The sequence below is a fragment of the Cavia porcellus genome, unplaced genomic scaffold (assembly GCF_034190915.1).
Source record: "Cavia porcellus strain 051 isolate PalLab524CR breed Dunkin Hartley unplaced genomic scaffold, mCavPor4.1 scaffold_28, whole genome shotgun sequence".
In the NCBI taxonomy this organism is placed as follows: Eukaryota; Metazoa; Chordata; class Mammalia; order Rodentia; family Caviidae; genus Cavia; species Cavia porcellus.
In genome coordinates, this window is record NW_026947511.1 from 26658622 (window position 1) to 26686458 (window position 27837).

At 39.9% G+C, this 27837-nt stretch overlaps 1 protein-coding gene across 2 annotated transcripts in view; it reads right to left on the reverse strand.

Annotated features, from left to right (window-relative positions):
• Positions 1-23167, reverse strand: part of Dnajc12 (DnaJ heat shock protein family (Hsp40) member C12) — a 36788-nt gene extending 13621 nt beyond the window's left edge. Inside the window, exons 1-3 of one of the 2 annotated variants that reach the window (XR_010044315.1) lie at positions 22910-23167; positions 13239-13317; positions 970-1109 (exon numbers count right to left, since the gene is read on the reverse strand). Coding sequence is in view for 1 of the 2 variants with exons in the window: in XM_003473617.5 (XP_003473665.1) it covers positions 970-1109; positions 13239-13317; positions 22910-22987 (297 nt within the window). In the remaining variant the exon portion in view is untranslated. The remainder of the gene's footprint in view (positions 1-969; positions 1110-13238; positions 13318-22909) is intronic. The other variant, XM_003473617.5, reaches the window with a different exon arrangement.
• Positions 23168-27837: the final 4670 nt, after the last annotated feature.

The window sequence follows — 27837 nt, forward strand, 5'->3', positions numbered from 1 at the left end:
TCTTTGCCCTTTTTGTATTTTTTATTTTGAGACAGAGCCTTGCTAAATCACTAAGTTGCTCAGGCTTGGCATAAAATTGTCCTCCTCCTGCTTTGGGCTCTCAGAGGGCTGGGATTATATGTCACCAGGCCTTCATTCCATAGCCCTTATAATGATTTTTTTTTTTTTTTGGTGTTTCATTTTGTCTTGTTTTGAGACAGTGTCTTGCTATGTAGTTCATGCTGGCCTTGAACTCACTATGTCCCTCAGGCAGATCTCGAACTCACGGTGATTCTCTGTCTCCCAAGTGTTGAGATTCAAGCATGCACTACTACACCTGGACATAAGGATTATTTTGATATCTCATTTTTCAATGGCATGAAGAACGGTAACACAATGGTTTCCTAAAACCAATAATTTTTTCACCAGAATGTGCAAGAGAAAAATTTACAGCTTTCTTCAACTAATTAGACCATGCTTTTTAAATAGATTTATAAGCTTTGAAAAAAGAACAAACTGATACAAACAAGAAAAAGATGAAAGCCAGGCATGGTGGCACACAGCTGTACCTCCAGCACTCAGGAGGCTGAAGCAAGAGGATTGCCATGAGTTCAAAGCCAGCCTGGGCTATACAGTGAGTTTTTGAGAAACAAAAAAGGTCCAAAATTCAGTATATGAGCAACTATACCCTGAAATACATACTTCTCAAGTCCACACTGTAGCATACTTGAGAAGCACACCTATCAGAGCTCATAAAATGAGGTATAAATTATGAGTATAGCTACTGACACCAACAGGCAAACAGACTGGAAAACACATAGTCACAGGCTTTTCTGGCACTGAATCATTGTGTCTGCTCTGAATTTCCTCTCACAGGATTTTGTGAGCATTGAGTTATACCCAGATTCTACCAACTTCTTGGTCTTTGTCTTTAATCCATGAGTCCACTCCACGAGCAACCGTTCACATCCTCCCCACAGAGAAACCCACCGTTTTCATGGAGTCAGTCAAAGCTTCCCACTGCTGGAATGGCACTGCTATCTGGCTCCTTCGCCAGTGGTCATAGCGGGCTCGGCTCTCTTCATTGGTCAGAATCTCCTTGGCCTTCTGCAGTTTTTGAAAAGTCTGCACTGGAAAACAAATTAAGAGATGACACTTCTCTCTTGGAGGGTTATTTTAAATTCTAAAACTGGGCCAGGAATATATCTCAGTGGCATAAGCACCTCCTGGCAAGCACAAGGTCCTGAGTTCAATTCACAATACAAAAAAAATCTAAAACCTTCATACTGATCTCAGTAGAATCACGACTCCACCACCTGCCAGCTATGTGAACTGGGGCTGCTTTACCTAGGTAAGCTTTAGTTTACTAATATGTAAAAATGTGTCACTGAGACCAGGGCCTGACCCTCAGTTAATCCATTCCAGTTAGAGATGCTGATGACACAGAGGCAAAAAAAAAAAAAAAAAGAATTATTAGCAGGAGAGACAGAAATTTACAAACACCAGAAAATACATTTTTCCAAAAGGAAGAAAACTACCTTTTCCACTGCTTGTATGAGGCAGGGTAATGACCAAGCACAGGACTCTGAGGCAGAAAGAAACCCATGATTGAGAGAAGGTTGAAACAGAGGACGCTGGAGGACACAGGGTGAAGGATGGGGCTGAGTGGTGCCCAAGACCCCAGCCGTCTAGAATTTCAGTGTCATGGTGAGAACTCTGGTCTCTTTTGTCATTAGAGCCAAGGAAAGCTTCGTGTACATTAAATAACACTGTGGGTGTAAGTGACAGTTCTGTCACTCATGCATCTGCCCAGATGACATGCACTAGAAGCCTCTCCTGGCCCTATTGCTAAGTCTCCTCTGAATCCCAGGGTTGTCAAAACTTCCTGTAGAACAGGACACAAGCTCAACAAGTAAAAATCAACTGTGCACTTATATATCAGAAGTAAACAATATAAAAATGAAATGAAAGTGAAAGAAACAATTCCATTCTGTTACAACATCACACTTAGGAAAAAATTTAACCAAAAAAGTGTAAGACAGGCTGAGGATTTAGCTCAGTACTAGTGAGTGCCTGCCTGGCAAATGCGAGGTTGTGAGTTCGATCCCCAATACCAAAAAAAGAAAAGAAAAAGTGTAAGACATATTGAAACCTGTACAATATTTTGAAAGAAATTCAAAAATGGAAAATAACTCATATTCCTGTATTAGAAGACTCAGTATTTTCAAACAGTAAACCGATATAGAATCGATATAGAAACTCGGTCAAATCTCAGTTGCTTTTGATGCAGGAATCAACAAGCTGGTCCTAAAATCCTAAAATATGTTAATTCAAGGAGCCCCAAATACCCAAAACAATCTTGAAAAATAGAACAAAATTAGAGGATTCTCACTTCTTAATTTCAAAACTTATGCAAAGTACAACAATGGGAATATTATGGTACTGTTATAAATACAGAAATATAGATAAATGGAATAGACTTGAAAATTCACAAATAAGTCCTAACACTTATAGTCAGTTGATTCCTGACAAAAGTGTGAAAACAATATAATTAGGAAAGAACAATCTATTTAGCAAATGTGCTAGACAGGATGTGTAAGAATAGATATCCTGAATGAACAAAATGAATCTGAATTTCTATTCAAACCATATACAAGGACCAGGGATTTAGCTCAGTGACATAAGCACCCACCTGGCAAGCACAAGGTCATGAGTTCAATCCTTGGTACCAAAAAAAAGTATGCAAATATTAATCCAAAGTACATTATACATCCAAATGTAAGAGCTAAAACTATAAGACCCTAAGAAAACATGGGACAAAATCTTTGTGGCCAGGGATTAGGCAATGGCTCCTCAAATATGGCACCAAAAGCACAAGCAACTAAATAAAAAAATAAATGAGACAAGATTAAAATTAGAACTTTTGTACTTCAAAGAGTATCATCAAGAAAGGGAAAAGACAATCCATGAAGACAACCCAGGGAATGGGAAAAAATATTTGCAAATTATGGATCTGGTAAGGTAATTATACCTATAATTTACGAAAGACTCTTACATAAATGCAGGCCAGGCATGGTGACACATGCCTGTAATCCCAGTACTCAGAAAATAATAATAATAATAATAATAATAATGACACAAATCAGCTGGGCATGGTGGCTCATGCCTGTAATCCCAGCACTCGGGAGGCTGAGGCAGGAGGATCATTGCGAGTTCAAGACCAGCCTGGGCTACAAAGTGAGCTCAAGGCCAGCCTGAACTGCATAGCAAGACCCTGTCTCAAAAGACAAAAAAAAAGACGCGAGTCAATCACCAAATGACAAAAGACTAAGACATTTCTCCAAAGAAGATAGACAAGTAGCCAATAAGTACATTAAAACATACCCAATAGTGTTAGTCTAAAGGAAATTTAAATCAAAACAGCCAGTCAGAAATAATAAGAGATAATAAGCACTGATTAGAATATAGAGAAGTTAGGGCTCTCATACATAGCAGATTGATCTTTTTTTTGGTCTTTCTGAGTCAGGGTCTCACTAAGTAGTTCAGGCTGGCTTGAACTCACCATGTAGCCCAGTCTGGCCTCAAACTCAAGGTTATCCTCCTGCCTCAGCCTCCTGAGTGCTGGTATTACAGGCATGTGCCATCATACCCAGAAATAGCAGATTAAAATGTAAAACAATGTAGTTACTTTGCAGAATAGTTTGGCAGTTCATCAAGATTTTCAACAGAATTACCATATGATTGAACAACTTCCAGGTATTTATGAGAATGGAAAAATTTGTTACACAAACACTTGTGTATGAGACCAATATTGTTCATAGTATGTAAAAGTTGAGAACCCAAGTGTCCATCCAGGGATGAATGGGTAAACAAAGTATGTCATATCCATATAAAGGAGATATCATTGGGTTATAAAGAGGAATAAAATATTGATACATGCTACAACATGTCTGAGCTCTGAAAACATTACACTAAAAAGCTAGTCACAAAAGGCTAAGTACTGCATGATTCTATTTACATGAAAAACAAAATGGGTAAATATGTAACAATAGAAAGTGGATTAGTTGTTGTCAGAGGCTGGACAGACAGGAATGAAAAATGATCACTAATAAGCTTGAAGTTTCTTCTTATAATGATGAAATGTTCTGAAATTAGCAAAGTGACAGCTGCACAATACTACAAATATTCCAACATTTAATATACCTTGAATGATGAACTTTATAGTATAGGGATTATATCTCCATAAAGGTGTTTTTACAAACTGTCTCTAGCAGTGATGGAAGTTTTGTATCCTGATTATGGTAGTTACTTGAATCTATACAGATGCTAAAATTCATAGCACTGTGTACAAAGAAGTTGATTTTGCTGTATTGTAACAGAAAATGTGCACCCCCCCCCAGACAACATACTTCAGTTTCTCTTAGTTTCCCAGATAATCCCAGTTTACTTCCTGTTATAGCTCCTGTTACAGTTCCTGTTACTTCTGTTTCCTAGAAACAGCTGATCATCATGCTGCATGGCAGGGCATTATGATGTATGTCATAAGAACCAATCAGTAGGGGGATTTAGCTCAGCGGCATAAGCGCCTGCCTTGCAAGCTGGCAGTTGTGAGTTCAATCCCTGGTACCGATAAAAATGAAAAAGACAAAAAAAAAAAAAAAGAAAGAAAGAAAGAACCAATCAGTAACTGCCACATACTCTGCTTCTTGCTTATAGACTCCAGAAAAGCCTCCCTTCCTGACTCTTCGAGGCCTGACATTTTTATAAACAATGATTCCTTGTCATTTCCCATCAACGTTAAATAACTCCAAATCCTGGGTGACATTTCAGTGTTTCTACGTGCCCTTGCAGTATGATATATTTTTTCAACACTGGAGACCAAACCCAGGGCCTTGTACTTGCAAGGGAAGCCCTGTCCCACTGGCACATACCCCCAAGTATATGTTTTTTAAAACAAATTTTTTCTAAAACTATCAAACACCACACAGAAGATAACCTGTGAGAGGGCCAATGACAGGATCACAAGTGGCAAGCACTGTCGTCCCTGCCATCACCTATAAGCAAAAGCTTCTTTGTGCCGGGTTCCACGCTAGAGCTGGTGTAGGTCGTGCATTCTTTTGCCACCAGACGGAGATCAGTATCACTTTCCCAATTTTACAGAATCTAAGTTGGGGGGAGTTAAGGTGACTTGTGCAAAGTTCCAAAGCTTCAAGCAATGGAGTCATAGCTCAAACCCAAGCCGGCAAGCCTCCATCCTGTGCTCTCCAGGCTACATCAGCTACCTCCCTGCCCCTTCTGGTCCCCTGCACAGCTTTCTGCCCACATCTCCCACATTCTCCCACTGTTCACCAATAAGATAAAGTTGTGACGTTTGGGCAGTAGCTCAAGGGGCACAGTGTGCTCGGCATGCACAAGACCCTGGGCCCAAATCCCAGTGCCACATAGGAAAAAACAAACCTTCAGAACCTCCGCGTGCGGAAAGGAGGCAGACACAGAATTTGTGTCAATACAAAGTGGTGAAGAACTTACAGAGGCAACAATGGGGTTTTTTTTTTGGAAACTCGGACATACCGTTTTAGTTTCTATGCAGCTGGCTCATCTCTGACTCTTCTCTTTTTCTAAATTTGTACTTCTGAACCATTAGCAAATCCCACTGCCTCTAGCTTCAAAACATACCCAAAACCTGACCTCGTCACCTCCTTCAGTGTCACCACACTGGTCCGAGATGCCACCCTCTTTTGGCCGGTTTATTACAACAGCATCTTCATCCCTGACTTTGCCTCAGTAATTTTCCACCTAGCAGAATGATCTTTAACAAATCTCACACAATATCACACTTAAAAATTCCAGTGACTCCCTCAAAAATCCAATGATTTTCCATTTTTCTTACACTATAATTCAAAAATTCTTAAGGATAGCTACAGACTTGACCTCAGAGTCCTCTCTTCCTTTCCTCATCTCATTTCCTTCTGCTTCCTCCATCTCCCCACGCTCCGGCCATCATGGTTGCTGCGGTGTACACCAAGCACACTTGGCCTCAGCTCCCGGGCTCTAGTTGTCCCTGCTGGGAGCATTCTTATGCCAGGGACCCACGTGTCTGTCTTCCTGCAGAGGTCCCCGCAGGAAGGGGACTCGCGAAGCATGCTGTGCGGACAGGCTGCTCACGCCATCAGCCGCCCTTCTTTATCTCCCTTGCCCCAATTTGGCTTTTCTGCATCTACTGAGCCCCACCCTGCATTCTTTATTTGCTCACAATTGCTTTCCCCTACTAGATAGAGTATAGACTCCTTGGAGGCTGTTTTGTTCCCTGCTGCATGCCTTCCACTGAAACAAGATAGTAGATATGCAAAGAGGTATTAGTAAAATGAATGAAACCTTTGTGTTTTGAGTGTAAATAATGAAGATGGTCATATGGTCTTGCTCCCTAAGCTCTAATAAAAATGACACATATCCTCATCCCATTTCATGAATTAAGAACAGGTTAGTAGCATCATTGGGAAATATAATTAAAGTTACCCTGATTGAAATTACTTTTTAAGACAGAGTCTTGCTATGTAGTCCACACTGGCCTTGAAGTCACTACGTAGCCCACACTGGTCTCAAACTCAAGGCAATCCTCCTGCTGGGTTTACAAGCATGCATCACCATGGCTGGGTGATATTGCTTTAAAGTCTCTCATGAAAAGTAACTAAGACCTTCTAGAACAGAAAATTTAAGGGCAAATGTACAGTTAGTACCTACAATACCTCCACATTGATTGTGAAAATCCTGAAACACTTCTGTATGATAATTTTTAATGAGGATAAAACCAATGAAAATAAAACCAATCAAAACAAACCAGTGTAAGTGATACAGAAATTCAAAACAACACAAAATCAATAATAGTTACCATAATGCCTCTTGTTGTCGTCATAATAGCTCAGATACCTTCAGTCACAGTGAAAATCAAACAGAACAGAACAGAATAGAACCAATAAAAACAAAACAATGAATGCAATAAAGGACTTCAAAACAAAACAAGAGAAAATCCAAAATGGCTACCATAATATATCTTGTTATCATAGAAATAGCTGTTCATGCCTTCGGCTATAACAAAATAAAACAGAACAAAACCCAACCCAACAAAACAATGAAAATGGTACAGGACTTCAAAACCAGATAATAGGGAATTAACAATGGCCACCACCTTAGAAGGAGACCCCCCAGATACCCCACCGTGTACTGCTATCCTCCAAATAGATGATCAGACCTGGACCCTAGACCCGCAAGGTCAGTCAAACACCAAACACCACAAGCACCAAATTGCATTTCACCTTAATAGCTATTATTGCAGCCCATGTTTCTCCAGATCAGGGTTAGGTGAAAGAGCACTGGCTTTTCTTGTTTGCCAGCCTCTGCAACAGAAGGGGCTAGGGTCTGGCTGTCCCCCGACTGCCACCAGATTGCACATGGTGCTGTTCACAGGGACCACCTGCTTCTTGGTGAGGCCTTGTTCTCCCCCTTCACAGTCTGTGAATGGCCTGTATGTTAATTGTTAAAAGGTAGTCATTCCAGTCTGGCACCATGCCACATTGCCTATAATTCCAGCACACTGGGAGACTGAGGCAGGAGGGTTTCAAACCTGGGCAGCTTAGCAACTTAGTAAGATCCTTTCTCAGAATAAAAAAGGGCTAAGAATAAAGCTCTGTGTGAAAGTCTGTGGTTCAATTCCTGGTACTAAAAAACTGGCTGTCCTTGGACCTCCAAAGCACATGCACCATTTTGAGTATTCCCTGGCACCCAAAGCTACCTCCTGACACACCAGGGCAGCTCCAGGATCCTACCCAAAAGCTGGTAGCACAAGTTTCTTGCAAGCCATTAACTATTTTAATATCAACCCTAGAAGTAATAGCAATTAATGGGTTAAAATGAGGACCCTAACGATGAGACAGGAAAACACACAAAAAGGATCTCCACTGAGCAGCCCTTCCTGTTGCTGATGGAAATACAAACACCCCACTACATAAATGAGATGTCACTTTTTCCAGCAAGAACAAAAAGCTTATTAAATTATCACCAAGGATGCCACGTGCCAGTCATGACTACTGCAGCGATTATAGAATCGCATTTGCTTTGTGAGTCACCTTCTCTTTGCACATTACAGTCAGCCTCATTTACCAGCATTTCCAGAACAAAAGAAGTTCACTGAAGGTTAGCGCGCTGTCAATATCTAACCACAGTGGACGGGCAGGCAGCAAAAGAGACCTTATCTTTCCTATTACGTGGGCCCTTCCTTATTCTATCCTCTTCACTGCATTTAATAGGAGTTTGGGTTTATATTTGTCCTCTAATGTATCAACTAATCAAATGCATCACACAAGACAAACACTGGCCAGTTCTGAGAAGTGAAATCTCATTTCAGAAGCTGGCACCCTCGAGAGACATTCTGATTTAACTTCTACGTCCACTTCGAAAATATCCAGGCTCTTTAAAATTCACGTTTCAAAAAAATAAAATTCACATTTCACAACAGGATCTGTATTATTTATATTATTATATATGACATAGCCAAATTTTAAATATATACTGTTTATAATTATTTGAAAAATGAGGCTGAGTGCAATGGTGCACACCTGTAATCCCAACACTCAGGAGGCTGAGGAAGGAGATCACTGTGAGTTTGAGGTCAGCCTGGGCTATATAAGCTCATTCAAGGTCACTGCACTGCATGGCAAGACCCTATGTCAAAAAAAAAAAAAAAAGATAAAGGAGATATCGGCACATATTTTGAAAAAAATGTACTGAAAACTATACCAACTGTTAAGAGTGTTTCTCTGGCAGTAAGAGATGAATACGCTTTCTCTTCCAACATTATCTATTACTGTTATATTGTTTTATTCTATGGGAAAGTGTAAGCTTCATGTTACTATAACAAAATACCTGGGATGAGTAACTTAAAAAGAGAAAAGGTTTATTTTGGCTCACAGTTTTGAAGGGTTTAGCCCACAATCAATTGTTCCCACTGTTCTGGGCCTGTGGCAGGAAGCACATCGTAATGGGAGCACATGGCAGAGCAAAACTGCTGACCTGTGGTCAGATGGACATGAAAAAGAAGGGACAGAGGTCCCACGATACCCTTCAGGGACATGCTAACAATAACCAATTACAGACCCTCAGTGGGCCTCAACTCTTACAGTTTCCAACCCTCCCAATAGCTCCAGCCCTTGATACAAGGAACTTTAGGGGACAGTTGACATGCAAACTATAGGGGAGGGGAGGCAATGAGGATTCTTAAAGCATATTAAAAGAGATCAGTTACCAAAGGACAAGTTGCTCCCCTTTTTCAAACCTTACATCAACAACAAAAATAGCATTTCTCAGGTGCTTAATTTGGTCTGAAACTTCCTTACTTCGTGGCTAAAAATAAGTTAGTAAAGTTTTAATCAGAAACAATTATTGCTGTGCTCACAAGAGGCTGGCCTCAGCAGTAGTCAGGAGCTTCCAGTGCAATGACGAAACTGCTAGGGCACAAGCAGTCCTGCTTACATCATCCACACCTGCAGAGAGGAAGAGACTTCCAAAGCCTTCTGTGTAGAGCTTTTTAAAAAGCCCATAAGAAGACTGGGGCTGGAATTCAACGTAGAGTGTCTGCCCAGCACCCTAGGCCTTTAGATCATTGCTAGCATGACCCTGGGTTCAATTCCCAGTACAAGAAAGAAGAAGGGAGGGGGATAAAGAAGAGAGAAGAAGGGGAGGGGGAAAAAAGGAAGAGGAAAGAGGAGGAAAGAAAGAGCAAGAATGCGAAGAGATCTGATGACTACTAATAAAAAAGAAAACTATCTCCCCTTCCTTTTAATCTTAGGCTGCAATATAAAAACAAGGAAAATTACTGAGTCATAATTGTCAACGTCCACAGAGCACTTCCCATGCGCTGCAACACCTCATTTAATCTTCACCTGCAGATGCATGAAGCAATATACCGTACTATTAATCTACACGTTTTATCTGTAAGAACCCCGAGCTCAGAGAGGTTGCTGAGACACGACTATGTTCACACCTAACAAATCAGTAACGGTAACCGCTGAGGCTACACGTAGGGGACTGAAAAGGTACACGTTTGAGCTTAATTTCTCCTACCTATAGGTTGTCTACAGGCTCACGCTTAGCCTTGGCTCCAGGCACAGTGGTGAATGGAAAACGAGGGTGAAGAACTGAGTGCACGGGGGCTGGGGATTTAGCTAGCGGCATAAGTGCCTGCCTTGCAAGCAGGCAGTCGTGAGTTCGATCCCCAGTACCGATAAAAAGGGAAAAGACAAAGAAAATGAAAAAAAAAAAAAAAAAAGAACTGAGTGCACAGTATGAAAGTCCCAGCAAACACAAAGGATGAACCACTGCTAACCCTTGCAATGTGGGTGAATAACACAGACATAATGTAAACCTCAAGAAGCCATTCACAGAAGAACATATACTGTGCAAGCACACATTGATCTAACGTTCAAAACCAGGCAGAACCTGTCAATGCTGATAGAGAGCAAAAAGTGGACGAAGTTGCTGACTGCACAGCAGATGGAAAGGGATTTCTGGGGATGCGGACAGTGTGCTACATCTTCCTCTGGGCCGTAGCCAGACTACATAGCCATAAATGTATCAGTTTGGATTGGAAGTGTAGCTGGGTAGCAGAGCTCTTGGGAAGTGTGGGTGAGGTGCTGGTTTCTACCCCCAGCATCACAAACAAATGAAAATGTATCGAGTTTACACTTTGATTTCTAAAAATCAAAACAAGCTACCTTAAACGAGTTGTACTTTAATGTTACCTTTAAACATGTTGTATCTTGAGAAAAAAGGAGAAAATCAAGTAAGCAAAAGTAGTGGTTAAATATCCAATAAAAGATGATTTCATAAGTAAGACAATGGTATTTGTATAAATCAAAAAAATCAACAATTTCTAGAGAAAATTAATAAAAGCTTTAAGACAAAAATTTGCACAACAAATGGGTTTAAGAATACACAATGTGAAAAAAAAAAAAAAAGAATACACAATGTGGGGGCTGGGGATTTAGCTTAGTGGCATAAGTACCTGCCTTGCAAGCAGCCAGTCGTGAGTTTGATCCCCAGTACCGATTTAAAAAAAAAGAATACACAATGTGGCATTATAGACAAATCTTAGTATAATATTTCATTATAGAAAAATCACATATGCACATATACTATAAACATGTAGTAAACATAATCATCAAATTTAAAATAGAGAAATCAGAGCAAAGTCCCGAAGTTTGATCCCCAGCAATAAAGAAAAGTCAACAAGAAGAAGTTTCTTAGGTGTATACAGTGATACATACCTGTAATTCCAACACTAGATGGATGAGACAGGAGGATCGCAAGTTCAAGCCCAGTCTGGGCAACTTACTAAATAAGCAAGATCCTGTCTCAAAATAAAACATAATGAAGGCCTAGGAGGCACCTCAGTGCAGGGGCCCCATTCAATTCTCAGTACCAAAAAATAAATACATAAAAAAGGTTTGAGGTTTCTCTTCAACCAGCTGAACAGATGATAGCATCACTTATCATAATGGGAAAACATACACAATAAGTATTGGGGTTTTTTATTTTGTCTTGTTTTGTTGTACTAGATGTTGAACTCAAGACTTTCACACTAAACTAAATCCCAAGAACCCTTCCCCCTTTTTCTTCTTTATTTTATTTTTCATTTTTTTTAATTATGTTTGTCTTTTTATTTTTTTTTTTTTATTTTTGTCTTTTTCCTTTTTATCGGTACCGGGGATCAAACTCACAACTGCCTGCTTACAAGGCAGGCGCTTATGCCACTGAGCTAAATCCCCAGCCCTCTTTATGTTTCATTTTAAAGCAAGGTCTCACTGAGTTGCTAAACTGCCCAGGCTCTACTTGAAATTTTGATCCTCCTGCCTCCACCTCCCAAAGTAAATTACAGTCATGAGCCACTACACCTGGCTATGCTCATGTTTTGGAGGGGGGTGTCTAACTTTATTCACATCCGGCATCTGGGAGAAGCTGGGGTACAAGCCTAGAGTCAGTAAGGGGTGGTGGGTAGGCTGTCCTTGCCCCACCCCCTCAGGGTATGTTCAATTTTTGAGGAGGTAAATTAGAAATGTTTCCAATGGAGATTACTAAAATGCAGTTAAAGCTACAAAGTGAATATGAGTGAAAACTGGATTAAGGACAGATTTGGAAGTTATAAAGGGAGCGGTGATGATTGAAGCCACAAACCTGGACAAGGCTCCAGAGACAAAGTGGAATAAACAGAAAAGGGTGCACAGGAGAGAACCTGGGGACAGCAGAGACGGAGTCACAAAGCAGACAAAAAGAGCAGCCCAAGAGACTCAGATAAAGATACATGTGTAAGAGCACATTATCCTAGCAGCGAAAAGAAAGCAAGATGTATCAACAGTGCCAAATTCTAATGCAAATTCAGCAAAGGTAAAGACTGAAAAATAGGTTGAATTTGGCAACCAGGAAGTCTCTTGTCCATTTCTGAGAAAGGTGGACATCATCATGGAATAAATGGAAAACCAGCGAGAAAGGAAGAAGCAACACTGGCTGTGGGCTCCTTTTAAGAAAGCGTCACCCCTAAGAGAAGGAAAGAGGGAAGATACATGAGCAAGGAGGAGTTGTAGAGGGATCACTGGTTTGTTTGCATTGTTTCAAGCTATAGATACCAGTGTACTTCAATTATGTTAATGTGACAGTAATAAAGGAAAAAAGCAGAAGTACAAATATATGAGCGTAGTCAGGTCCTCCAAAATGAAGAACACACAGCCCAGTTCTCATCAAGACAATTGGCTGGTGACAAACATACTAGAGTCATGTTAACATTCATTAGCTGGTGAAATAAAGCACAAACGGGGCACATTTTAAACCACGAAGCAGCACACTGCAGAAATAAAAATGTACGTCAAAAGTCTGCTATTACAAAAGGTCTTTCATCAGGCACAGTGGTTGACATCTGTAATCCCAGGACTCAGGAGACTGAATCAGGAGGATTTCAGGGAGCTTAATGCCAGCTTAAATACTTAGTGAGACTTCATCTCAAAATAAATAAATACATAAAAATTTTTAAAAAAATAAGAAAGGTCTTTCACAGGCTTCTCCTCTTCTACCATTTAATAGTAGAAACAATCTTGGGCGTTGAATGCAATAGCTTTGAGCATAACAGACAAAAGAAAATTAAGTTACTGCACAGAAGTCTTTTGGTTCTATGTATTACTCATTTTCTTGAGAAGTAGCCATTATCAAATTCTTACCAGCTTTGGAGTCTTCAGGATGCTTGTCAGGGTGACATTCCAAAGCCCTGATCTTAAATTCTGCCAGTATTTGTTCAACCTAAAACAAAAAATCAGTGTTTAAAACATGGAGAACTTAAATGGCACAAAGAAAGAAATTGGGCATGGGTCTTCCCCAAATCAGCCACGAGTAACCCAACTTTTTTTACTTTGATCCTTATATTTCTATTTTGACTTTTTAACTACATGAAATAATTCATTCAATAATAAAATTCTAAGAGAATCAATAAAGGCTCTTATTCCAATAATTGTCTGTGTTATTATAGAATGCTAGCCCTTCTCCTTACTTCTGTTTTCAAATGTTGACCCCAAATACCTGAGTTCAGTGTGCTTGAATCTAAAATGAGTTCATAGTGGACTCACCATTAGGAGGTGAGGCGTAGTTAGAGCCGGGTCACTTAGGGGCACAACCTTGATGGAAGCATTATCATCCCTCCCTGCTTCCTGGGCGCCATGAGTTGAGCAGCTTCTTCCACCAGACCCCACTGCCATTCTGTTGCCCTCCCTGCCTTGGAATTGGCTGACCATGAATCAAAACTCGGAGTCAAAGTAAACCTCACCTCCTTTAAGTTGCAGGTATCTGGTGTTTTGTCCCAGTGACAGGAAAGTGGTGAAGACATTTAAATGTCAAAAAATGACCTGATTTCTTCAAATATATAAAATATGTGTTCATATTAATGGATTCTCCGAAGATGCTCAGCCATCACTCCTTATTCAGGACTGATAGTCCCTGAATTATTATGTTATTATTTACAAATTATTTATTATAAAGCTCCTTCTCTGTAAGTTTTTGCCATAGGATGGAACTCAAAGTCTTGCACACCTAGGCAAGGGCTCTATCACTAAGCTACCTCCTCAGCCCAGACTAATTTTTTTATTAGTTTGCAGCTAATGTGTAGTAGCACACACTTGTAGCCCAGCACTTGGGAGACTGAGGCAGGTGAATCACTGTGAATTTGAGGCCAGTGTGGGCTATGTAGTGAGTTCAAGACTACCCTGAACTACGAGGCAAGACCTTGGCTCAAAAAAGAAACAAAAATAAATTTCCACATTTTGCAAGGCCCTGGGTTCAATCTCCAGCACTAACCTCCCCTTAAAAAATAATTTCACAATTATGATTGAAAGAATATAATTTGAAACAGATAATTTTGTTTCCAATTACCAGCTTGGTTAGATTGGGTAAAAACTCCAGTCCAAACTAAAATGAGATTTGAGGGCCATCCATGGTTTGATTTGATTTACTATCCATATAACCCCTAGTATCATTGAGACAGAGCTTTATGAATCATAACTCAAATAACAACAGCAAGAGATAAGAACGGTTGTGTTTCCGGAATCTGATTACTTGGTTTTAAATCCCAATCCTGCCAAGAAACCTCAGGCAAGTTATGTAGTTTCTGTGCACCTAGGTCTCCTTCTCTTTGCAGCAAGCAATTTTTAACCAAAGCACTTAGCACAAAACCTGACCATAAGAACTCCAAAACAGTAACTGTGGTTAAATATCAGTGGTTAAGTAATTTGTCAAGAGTCATTCAGCCAGTGACTAAAAAATGCTGAATTTTTTGGTTAATTAACCAGTCAGAGTTTATTCCTATCAGTGGTTAAGTAATTTGTCAAGAGTCATTCATCCAGTGACTAAAAAATGCTGAATTTTTTGGTTAATTAACCAGTCAGAGTTTATTCCTATCACTGTAACCATTGCTTTATATGACCAAATCCTTCTGGCTTAGAAACTATGATCAGGTTCCATATCTACTATCCACTAATGAACTAAAGCAAATTACCTCTTGTTTAAGAAATGAATTCTCAAGCAACTCAGGTCAAAATTGGCATAAGAGTCCGAAGAGAAAATATTATCAGCTCCATGTCATTCTCCATCAATTCTTTTTTTGTTGTTTAATTTTTCTTATTTTATCTTAAAGATAAAGCTCAACATACAAAACAGAATAATCCAATCAAAACAAAGCAGTGAATTTGGTACAGAATCTCAAAGTAGGACAATAGGAAAACAACAGGGGCTACCATAGTGTATTTTGTTATCCTCACCATAGTTGTCCATCCCATCAGATATAGCAAAATCAAAACAAAACAAAACAATAAAACCATTCAAAACAGAACACTGAATAAAGCACAACAGCTAATCAGAACAAACAAAATAATGAGAACAATACTGGATTTCAAAAACAAGATAGAAAGAAATCCCCCATATTTGCTATACTGCACAACAGCCCCAGGCCTGCAAAGTCAACCAAACAATACAAGCATTCAGCTGCTCCCTGCACCTCACTTGCCACCAACTCAGCCTGTCCTCCAAACCATCTGGCCACCCATGGGATGGCAGGGGGAGTTGGTGATTCTCAGGAAGCACCATCTGACTTCTCTCCTCCTGGGCCTCACCTGGCTTAAGCTGTGCTAACTTGGCTTGTTTGTGGGCTCCTCCCAGCCCCAGCACGGCCGATTCTTGGGAGGCATTATCTCTTTTTGTTGTTGCTGTTGCTTTTTTAAGACACGGTCTCACTTTGTGGTACAGGCTGGCTTTGAACTCACTATTTAGCCTAAGCTGGCCTTAAACTCAAGGCGATCCTCATGCTTCGGCTTCCCAAGTCTGGGATCACAGTGCGTGCCACACTGGCTACTCAATTCTCAGTTTTAAAAATTGTCTTTGCCAGGGATGTAGCTCAGCAGCACAGTGTTTAGCAAGTATGAAATTGTGAGTTCGATACTCAGAACCAAAAAAAAAAAAAAAAAAATCAAATAAAAAAGTCTTCACTTTTTTAATCAATAACATATTATACATATTAGTACAAATTCTTGACCAATTCTGCACCTTTCCTTTTTAAGTTTGAGGAAACCATAGGGGGCCAGGGGTGTGGCTCAGTGCTTGCCTAACATGGAACAAGGTTCTGGGTTCCATTCCTAACCCCACCACCAAAAAGTCTGAAAAATTCTTGAGTTAAAGAAAGAGGTTAGACTTCTATAAATGTAATAAACTGTGTCCTTCCTTTTCCTAGGTGCTACCTTTAACCATCAGTCACCAAAACCTGATTATATAACAGAGAAAACTGAGAATTAGACTTGTTTTTATTTTTTCTTTTATTATTAGTGCTTATGAATTTTACAAAATATTTCAATGCATGTATTCTCATCATATCCACCTCCCCTCCAGCATCTCTTACACTCCTCCCTTATCCTCTTCCTCTTGTCTGATAATAGTCTGCCTTCTATTTTCATGTCATCTTTTTTGGATTCCACATATTAGGGACAATGTGTGATATTTGTCCCTCCGAGCCTGGCTTATTTCACACAACGTAATAAGCTTCATTCCATCCATTCTCTTTAAATGACATAATGTATGTATCACATTTTATTTATCCATTCACCTGTGGATGGGCTTCCAGGCTGGTTCCATATCTTAGCTATTGTGAATTATGCCACCATGAACATGGGTATGCAGGTACCATACAGTATGTTGACTGTAGAGATTTACGCTTGTTTTCAATTTTAAAATATGAATGTTCTGGGGCTAGGATGTAACTCAGTGGTACAGTACCTTCTCGAATGAGAAAGGCTGAAAAGGAATAGAAAAGGAAAGGCCAGATGTGGTAGCACACACCTGTAATCCCAGACCTCCATAGCTGAGGCAGGAGGATTGCAGTGAGTCTGAGGCCAACTGGGCTACATAAGGGAGTTCAAGACCAGCCTGAACTACAGAGCCAGATGCTATCTAAAAAATAATTTTAAAAAGAGAGAAAAAAAACAGAATGAAAGAAATTTTTAAAGACCACAGTAGTAAACAATTCTCAATTAACAAGTCATATTTACTTATAAGCAAGTAAGTCACTTGCAAATAGCTCACAGTGTGGGAACATGGTATGCACTCTGCCTTGAGAAGGGCCTTCAGTAAACCACCAAGTCTTTGGATTTCCCAATATCAGCTGCAGTGAGACATTTCAAAGAAGGGAAGCAACACATCACATGGTGGAAGGAAAAATAAACTTAACTCTTCAAAAAAAATTAACAAGTCCTTTATTAACACAAACTCTTTGAAAATTTTTCCAACAATACTGAACAGAAGGAAAAAGCCTTTTTAACCCTCTTCTGCCAAGACACCGGGCTCTATTCTTCAAAATACACATTTTACACACATATATCTTAGAAATTTTTTTGTACCAAGAATCAAACTCACGGCCTCCTGCTCACCAGGCAGGTACTTGTGCCACTGAGCTAAATCCCCAGCCAATTTAAGATTTTAAAATAGCACAGATGGATAAAATTTTATCTACCTATCAAAGGTAAGAAGTTTGAGTTTTGTCTTGCTGTTGTTTTAATTTGAATCCCATCAGAAAACATCCTGATATTCATGCATGGAAGCAAATTCTCAGCAGTGCTAACATATATGATTGCTACTTTCTTCTTTATATTATATGAGTTTTGCCAATTTGATACCCTTTTAAAATTAGGAATAGCTGGGGCCGGGGATTTAGCTCAGTGGCATGAGCACCTGCCTTGCAGGTGCACAGTTGTGAGTTTGACCCCCAGTACAAAAAAAAAAATTAGGAATAGCCTATGTCTATCTTTTATTACTTCACTGTTTTACTGTCACAAAGTTAATCAAGAACTCTCTGTAGCAGGGCTAGGGATTTACCTCAGCGGCATAAGCGCCTGCTGTGCAAGCAGGTGGTCGTGAGTTCGATCCCCGGTACCGATAAAAAGGAAAAAGACAAAAAAAAAAAACCTCTCTGTAGCACTGACTAGGGGTGAACCAATAAAGTGATAAAGCCAACATCTTCTGTTCATCTCAGGGCCTCCCCTCCTGCTAGCTCCAAATGTGGTCCCCAGGCAGCTGAAGCCCTGATCCTCAAGGTCCACTGAATTCTGTCTTCCTGATCCAATGTCCAGAAATCCTGTTGACCAGTAAACATAGAAAAAATCTGCCACCAGGGATATAGCTCAGCTGCACAGCACCTGTCTGGCAAGCATGAGGTCTTGAGTTCAATTCCTGGTACTGAAAGAAAAGGAAAAAATTGGCCAGGCATGTAGTGCATGTCTGTAATCCCAGCACTCGAGAGGCTGAGGCAAGAGGATTGCTGCAAGTTTGAGGCCAGCCTGAGCTACAAAGTGAGTTGAAGGCCAGGCTGAACTGCAAAGCAAGACCCTGTCTCAAAAACAAAAATAAATAGTTTTATTTAGATTTTAACCTTTAAAATAACAATCCATTAACCCATAGTAATAAAAAATAAACCAAATAAATAAATACATAAACAAATGGAGAAAAAAGGTTTGGCTTTGCCAAAGAATTCTAACTAACAAATGTACAGTAATTTCCCAATTTATAAATGAGTTCTGTTCCAGGAGAATACTAGTAAGGCCAGCAAAGCAAGTAGCACACACATTTGACATAAATGAAAGGGTTTTGGCCCAGGCCGGATACTGTAGCCCGTAAAGCCAAGGAGCTCCTATCTCCCCCACCCTTAGGAATCTACCTCTGGTGCCAAACAAAAACCAATGGACTACCTGTGCATCCCTAATGCCCCCTTAGGTTCCACCCCAAGCCGAGGCTACTTAGGTGCCTCACTCCACGTGTTCCACGGTAAGAGGAGAGATCCCAGGCCCCAGGGTGGAGATGCCACACCCCAGGGGGTCAGGGGTGTCTCTCCTCGCATTCCCAAAATAAAGGTCATTTATATTTCATACTTCTTATCTTTTCAGCCACCACCAGTCCTCCTCCACCCCACAGTTCTATCAATAAATATACAACATAGGGGCTGGGGATTTAGCTCAACGGCATAAGTGCCTGCCTTGAAAGCAGGCAGTCGTGAGTTCAATCCCCGGTACCGATAAAAAGGAAAAAGACAAAAAAAAAAAAAAAAAAAAAAAAACTGGTGTAAAAAATAAATATACAACATAAAGCATTAAAAACCCAAATATGCGCTCACAGCCCAGATAGTCATAAGTCAAGGGCTTACTGTAAATTAAATGTGAAAAACAGAAAGTTACTCATCGGTAAATGCCATAGCTGTAACTGTTAACAGTCCATATCCACTAAAGAATGTTAAGTCAGAGGGTGAAAGTTTGAGGAGAAAAGGTATAGTTTCAAAGCATCTTCCCCCAAGATATGTGTTACAGTTTCTATCAAGATGTCCCCCTTGTGTGGTCACAGGTGGTGCTTTTCAGAAGCCGATGGATCCAGTCTGTGTGAATGTGGAATAAGAGTGTGATGCCGGGATTACGGTGTGTGGTCCTGGAGCAGCCCACTGATTGTTTTATCATTGTTCTAGGTGTCATAATGAGAAGGCCCACCCTGGGTGTGGGTGGCACCACCCAAAAGGCTTGCAGCCTGGATGAGATATAAAAGGGAAAGTGGGGCTTGCTGCTGCTGCTGCTTACTGTTCCACTGCCTTCTGCCTGCCCTGCCATGGACTGCTTCTCCTCTGCTCTGCCACCCTTCCTGGGTGGCAACAACAAGTCCTTGGAACCAACAGACTAGGGACTGAAATGTCTGCAAACTGTGAGCTAAAATAAGGCTTTTCTCCTATAACTTTCAGTGTCAATATTTTGTCTTAACAAAGAGAAAAGAAACAAAGACAATACATTAATTGCAAATGGAAAAATAACAACCCTACTGCAGAAACTTGGCAAAAGGAATATGACAGACACCACTCTAACCATGAAATCAAGGTCAACAAACACATCCACTTCATGTGCTTCCAGAAGGCATGGCATCACTTCTGTGATGTTCCTTCTAGAAATGAATAACCTCAATTTAATCATGAGGAAATGTCAAAGGCCAAATGATGTACATTGTATAAAATAAAAAGTTCTCATCAGAGTGGCCAGTCTATGAGAAGGTAAGAGAAACAGTCTAATTTGGAGGAAATTAAGGGAATTCAACAGCTAACTATAAACAATAAGTGTTCCTGGCTTAGATCCTAGAACAGGAGAAGGATATGGTAGAAAAACTGGTGAAATTAGATCATGACTATCATTTAGATAAGGGATTGACTGATGCTGTCCCACAGGCAAAATCTGGCCTATTGACTTTTTTAAATAGTTTCATTGGAAGACAGCCACACACAGCTTTCTCAAAATGGTAGAGTGAAATAATTGGGACAGAGACCTTTAGACCTGCAAAGTACAAATATTTGCTGTTTCAAACCAACAGTACAACATGTAGGCTTATGGAGATTCTGCCCTGGCCATTTGCCCAAACTCACAAACTCACACACCTGATTTTTTACTTGTGTGACTCAAAGAATAAGTGCCTCCTTAAATTGGCATCTAGAGCAGCCTGCTTGCTTCTCTCTGGTCCTGCACTCATCTGATCATCTACCAAAAAAGTGTTTTCTGGTCGCTGGCTGACTTTGTAGTATTGTAACAATGTTCTTTGGCTTTAATCCTTTATTACCCTAAGTATGATGTTAACATTAACAAGCTGGGTTGAAGCTATGTAGTAATTCTGTGTACAAGTATTGTTACTATTTTCCTGTAAGTCAAAAATTACTTCAAAATAAAACATCTTAAAAGTAATTCATAATATAGCATAAATTTATGGAGTTCCAAATGTACAATGTCCCTATGAAGCCCAAACAGTATCCATAACCACAACTTGCAACTCTGTGCCAGGCACTTTCTAAGCACTTTTATATATTGTGTCTCAGTCCCCACAATTCTAAGAGGTGAGCGATACATCTGCACATTAGGAAATGAAGGCACAGAAAAGTCAAATAATTTTCTTATAAACAGCAGAGTCAAAATTAGATCCCAGATAATATGAAATTGATAAGAAAAGGAATTAGAAAACCAGATGTTTCCACCTATCAGTTTTGTACTGAATGTTCAAGCTCATAAAGTCTTGAAGTCATGATGCTTCCTTAGCATTATTACCATTTCAATGGCCAAATATTTAAAAACCAAATAAGATTCACACCAGGGAGAACATTTACACACTACAATATATGCATAAACAAGAACTTCAGTGGGTTTTTTAACATGTATCTTTTATGTAAAACCCAATATAAAGAGAAAAGGCTGGATGGCCTTTAATAAAACTTTGGTAAACTGTTTTAAAATGGAGAGTGATGGAGAGTGTGTTGTTTTCCATGCAACAGCATGGAAATATTCCTCTCCTGATTAATACTTGATATGCTTTAGGTAAAGGAAGAAAAGTAGTCTCAGTGTTTATTGTTATAATTTTTTTAATTGTGAAGGGTGGGTTTTTTAAAGTATCTGAGAAAAAAAGCTTCACAATTACCATTTTATAACCATATATATATACATAAAATTATATTTATATAATTCTAAAATTATATACATACAATTTTGCTTTGAATTTAATTTCCAACAGAAGCTTTAATTTGTAAACACTATATACTGTATCAAACCAAAACATTATGTGGTTATCTCAACTTGTTATTGTAAGTAAAATCAAAATATCAAATTGCTTTGAAATAATTTTGAGTATGAAGAGTTCTGGTCAACTTTAGAGCATCAAGTCAAGGAATATTTGAAGTAAAGGAAATTCAACTAATACAAATCGAGTTAAGGAAATGTCATACTGAATAGTCAAAGGACAAAAATCTTTAATGAAAAATATATCTAAAAATAAGAAAGGAAAAGATACATACAAAAAGAAATAAAGAAACCATAACAGGTTACTTCATAAAAGTAAGTGATCTTTAAACCAGGCATAGTGATGTTCTCAGCACTTGGAAGCTGAGGCAGGAGGATTGCTGTGAGTAGAGCCAGCCTGAGGCTACACAGTGGGTTCAAGGCCAGCCTGAACTACACAGAAAGACCTTGCCTCAAAACACACACACACACACACACACACATCAGCACAACGCCTGCCTGGCAAGGGCAAGGTCCTGAGTTAGATTTGTGGTACAAAAAAAAAAAAAAAAAAAAAAAAAAGCCAAGGAAAAGATCTAAACTGTGAATGTGAAACTTACCAAGTTAAATTTTGTTTCTTTCATTTTAAATAATTTCTTTAAAAATTATTTGCTAACAGTATAATGAATGACACACATGGTAAAAATTGTAAGTAAATTACCACCAAAGTAAACAAACGTAGCATATTTTTGAAGAAAAATATTTAACTAAGAAGAGCATAATAACTGGACGTGGTAGCACACACCTGTAATCTCAGTTCTCAAAAGACTGAGGCAGGAGAATTGCCACGAGTTGAGACCAGCCTGGTCTACATAGTGAGTTCGAGGCCAGTCTGAATTATATAATGAGACCCTGTCTCAAAAAACAAATATCACTAATTTAGTGGAAAATTATATCTCATCTCAACTATAGCATGAATTACCAATAATAAAGGTATAGCTGTGTATACAGTACAACACTGCCAACAGAAATTGCATTAAATTTTCAAATAAGTAATTTTTAGCATATTGTGAAATAGAATTTACGATCATACAGCAGAATACACAGTACTGAGTCAGAAGCTGCCATACAGTTACCGTAGGATACCCAATAGGTAAAGAGCCAACAGACATTTAAACTCTTAAATTTCCTTGAGCCCAAAGTACTTGAAAATGATATAAGATGTGACAAAAAGTTGAAGGTTAACGTCATGAATAAAAACTTAAAATGCTGTTGTGAGACAGAACAGCACCGTCCACTCTTACCGAAGAGAGCTCATCACAGCCCAGCAGCGTGTAGTAATCTTCACTGTCGTCTAGCCTGTAATTCAGTATTGCGTCCATTTGGATGAGTTAATCCTTCTCTCTTTACTCCTCGGAAACCAGAGACACGAGTCCGAATTAATAGAACGGAAACTTCTTCAGATTTGAATATACCAGCACTTTCGGAAGGAGAAGAGCCAGTTCTAGATCCGCAGCCGACGACGCCACAGTTGTCAATAGAGACGGTTGTGAGCGCCGCTTCCCACTGGTCGTGTGCAGACTAGGGACCATTTCCCATTGGCCGTTCCCGGACAAGGGCTCGCCTCCCATTGGCCGTGCGCAGACAAGAGACAGCGCTCCTGACGTAGCGGCGCCTCCTGGAATCTGCAGTTGGAGCTTGGGTAGCGCTGCAGGTGAATGATTCGTGTTGGAGTTATAAAAACCGTCTGCTTTTATAAACTCTGCAAGTCATCTCTCCCTTTTCTATGTGATTTTTTCTTTTTCAGGAAACAAAAAAATTGGAGGTAGTATAGTGTATGTTAGAATTTGTTAAATAGAAATAGTGGGTATTCTTCTAAGTGTTTACAGGATTTTGTATTTTGGGGAGACCGGAGATAATCGGTCAGAAAAGCAGAGCACTGAGCACCCCCCTCGCACTTCCCAAAAATGTTATTTTAAAAATAAAAATAAGGGTGGAAGGAAATAAACTAATATAGGAAGTGCTCATTTGTTTCACAATTTATTCAATGTGTATTTACTGAGGAACTATTTTGTGCTCAAACAAAATCTTGATTCTTTGGAGGAAGGGTGTTGAGACAGGGTTTCTCTATGCAGTTCAGACTGGCCTTGAATGCACCTTTATTCCAGGGTGATCTAGAACTCACTGGGATTCTCCTGCTTCAACCTCCGAAAGTCTGGGATTACAGGTGTGCGCGACCGCAACAAGTGAAGCTTTGATTCAAGTCCTCTCTCATAAATATCTTTATGCAGTGTAATTATATATATATATATATATATATATATATATATGCTGCTGTTGAGTGTATCTTATGGAAAGGCAAGCATTGCATGTTCTCATCCACCTTAGTCACTGGATCTGGCACCATTGAACTCCTGGTTTTTCTCCCAAAGTTATAATGACCGTGAAAGGTAAACTTTCTTGAAATCAAGGCATCAAGGCGGCCATGACAGCAAAATCAAAGACACTAATGGGAGAAGACTTCCACTAATGCCAGCATGCAGGAGGCTGAGGCAGAGGATCACTAGGCTCAAGGCCAACCCAGACTATATAATGAGTCCAGGCCCACCTAAACTACACAGTGAGACCCTGTCCCCACAAAAAAGAGACACAAAAGCTGGGCATGGTGGCATATTGTTGTAATCCCAGCATTTGGGAGGCTGGGGCAAGAGAATTACTGTGAGTTCATAGCCACCCTGACCTACATTAGTGAGGCCCAGTCTTAAAACATGAAAAAAAAGGGGGGGGGGGAGGCAACAATGTTATTTTAGGGGAAAAGGAAGCTTTTATTTTAGTTTATTATTATTTTAGGGGAAAGGATGCTTTTATGTTTCTCTTTCTGAACTGTTTTATATGAAATCAATGTAGTCATGCCTTTTGTTGTTTTCACTATTTTTTTTTTTTTTTATTTTTATTGCCTGCTTGCAAGGCAGGCGCTTATGCCGGTGAGCTAAATCCCCAGCCCCCTGTTTTTACTACTTTTAAAAAGCAAGTATCAACCAGGTGTGGTGGTGCATCCTATACGCCCTACCCTGGGAAGGCTGAAGTATGAGAATAATGAGTTCAAGGCCAACCTGGTCTATGTAGCAAGACCTTGTTTAAAAAAAATAAAGCCGATGCAATGGTGCATACCTGCAATCCCAATATTGGGCAGGCTGAGGCAACAAGGTCGCCATGGGTAAAAGGCCAGCATGGATTACATAGCGAGACTGTCTCAGGGAGGAAAAAAAAAAAGCAAGTATCACTTGCTTTATTTCCGTATGCTCACTAAAGAAAGCTAGTAATGTAATTCAAAGCACACACATTCAAAGTAAAAATCATACAATACTCTGGTTTCTCTTCAGAGTGTATAAATCTTTAGCCTTTTAAAAATCATACTGAATCAAAGTTCATAAAATCAAGGTTCATAAAACTAGATGATCAAGGATAGAACTGGGCCTTAAAAGCCACCAATTGCCCTCCTGCTCGGAATCGTCGCTCACTCAAGACTACAACTCCCACGAGGCACAGCAGGAACCGAGCTGAAGGCGCGGTGGCGAATAGCAGCTACTTCCGCTTTTAGGGCTCCACCCCTTCTGCCGGAAGTGCTTTTTTTTTTAATGCTTACTCTGGGACTATGGAAAAAGAGAACAACTAAAAGTCAGTTAAACCGAGAAAATAAAAGACCAGAGAGCAGAGGTGACAAGCTCTAGAAGCTTTGAGCAAAGATGAACTGTTAACCCATAAATGGAACTCCCCGTAGATCCCGAAATCCACTCAAGCACACACCCCGCCCATTTTTCCTCTCAATCTCGCCCAGAACTTGGGACTCGCGAGATGAAGCTGGCGCCTTTCCCTTGTGCTTCTTCCAAATGTGAGCTTCCGAAGAGCAAACTCCAAGTATCAAAAACTTTATCTACAATCGTTGGTCCCGATTTCCCGCGGCTGAACCAATCCCATGTAATTGTCTTCCCCCTTCTCAGGCAGGGATCCTGGACCGGCAGTCCGCTCTGATACCAGGACTTGGATTTGACAGCTCTGGGCTCTTTGAGGCCAGCACCTCGGAATCCACATCATCTCCAATTTAAAATCCGTAGAACGAAAACGGAGCCTGCCAGGGCCTGAAATGCCGTTTCCCATTCTATTCTCGGGATTTGATTGGTTGGTTGTCTGTTTTTGAGACGGGTTCTTGATATATATTTCAGACTAGCTTTGAACTCATTATGTAGCCCAGGCTGGCCTCAAACTCGCAATGATCTTCCTGCCTCAGCCTCCCAAATACTGGGAGTACAGGCTGTACCACCACTCCCAGATATGACACCCTCTGTCTAAATCAGGGAATCAAATTCCTAAGGGGAACTTCATCCTAACTCAAGAACAGGATGTGATGGAATTCTTTGAAATCAGACACAAAAAAAGATTTATAAATAATTTTTCAAAGGCTTCTGAAATATTTTGAAGTCTGATGGTGTGACAAGTGCTATTAATCCTATTGTTAATAGTGGAGTGAAAGATGTTAATAATGGGATTGTTCATAGTGGTGGGGAGATAGGTATGGAAACTCTGCTTTTCACTCAATTATGCTGTGAACTTGAAATGCTCTAAAAGTATAAAATTAAGAAGAAAGAAATTGTTCTGTGTTGTGTATGCGGTACTGAGGATCAAACTAGGCCTCGCACATTCTAAGCACAATGCAGTACCACTGAGCTATACCCCCGGCCCCCAATTTATTCATTTTTTAAAAATAATAACAATACAAACTATAATAAACACCTTTCAAATGTTAATTGGCCTTTACTTGTAATTCTAGACCAAGCAACAATTCATTGTGTTTTATTGCTCAGCTTATTCCCAATGAGTTGAGCAGGAGTTTGGCTTTATAAGCAGAAAGGGAATGAGGAAAGCCAAAACAGAACAAAAAGCAGATTGGTGGTTTTCTGAGATCAGGCTAGATCCGGCGCATTCAGGCTACTATGGCTGTAGACTGGATTGGTGGTTTTCATGCTACTAAAAACCGGCCTGTTTTAGGATTTGCTTGCCCTCCTGTCTGTCTGTCTGTCTGTCTGTCTCTTTCTCTCTCTTTGTAAAAGTCGAGTAAATGTATTTTTGACTTAGTAAAGTAGGACTTCATTATAATTAACTCCACTTGAGTTTGGTCTGTTGGGCCTAGTACAAAATCTCCACCCAAAACAATTTTGACCTATAAATTTTAAAACAATTATTGAGAGCCAGTAGAAGTGGTGCACACCTGTAATCCCAGTACTCAGAGGATAAAGCAGAAAGAGCCCAAATTCAAGTCCAGCTTGGGGAAACACTACAATTTAGCAAGACCCTGTCTCGAAATAAAAACTTTTAAAAGTGCTGCAGTTTTAACTCAGTGCAAAAGCCCTGGGCTTACCCAATACTACAAAAAAAAAAATTAATATGCTGTGTACCAGTGGTAGAGCTAGGATTTAAACCTTGCAGTGTCTGACTCTAAAATCCATGTTGAAAATGTAGAGAGCGCTACATCCACTACATATTAACTGGCCATAACTTTGGCACAGCAGAAAATGTACCAGACAAGGTATCAGGAGAGCTGATTTCTAGTATCAGCTCTCTGCTAATTCCTTATTGAGCCATGCTTCCTTGGATTGGAAAAGATATTGGACCAAAAGACTGATTCTCAAACTTTAAAGGGCCCATAAATCATGAGGAGATCTGGTTAAGATGCACCTTTTGGTTGAAGATGTAGCTCAGTGGTAGAGTACTTGGCTGTCATACGTAAGTGTGTGAGGCCCTGGGTTTCGTCCCCCTGCACTTTAAAGAAATGCGGTTTTTGCTTCAAAATACATGAAGGATCAAACTCACGACTATATGCTTGCAAGGCAGGCGCTTATGCCACTGAGCTAAACCTCCAGCCCCTTGGATTGTGCATTTCTAACATCCAGGTGAGGTCCCTGCTCACCCCAGGGCCCATCCTTGAAATAACAAAGGACAGGATTCCCTCTCAAAGCCTTTCATTCTCTAAAGGTTCACATATTCTTTCCTCTAATCCTAGCCACTCTAATCTTTTTTTTTTTAATTTTATTTAAGGAGAAAAAAGAAAAAGGGTACAAGTTATACAGAATTTCAGAAAAAATAAACAGTAGGAAATCACTAGTTAATTACATATTGTCATCTTAGAAATAGTTGTTGAAATAGCCACTCTACCCTTATCCCACCATTCCTGCCA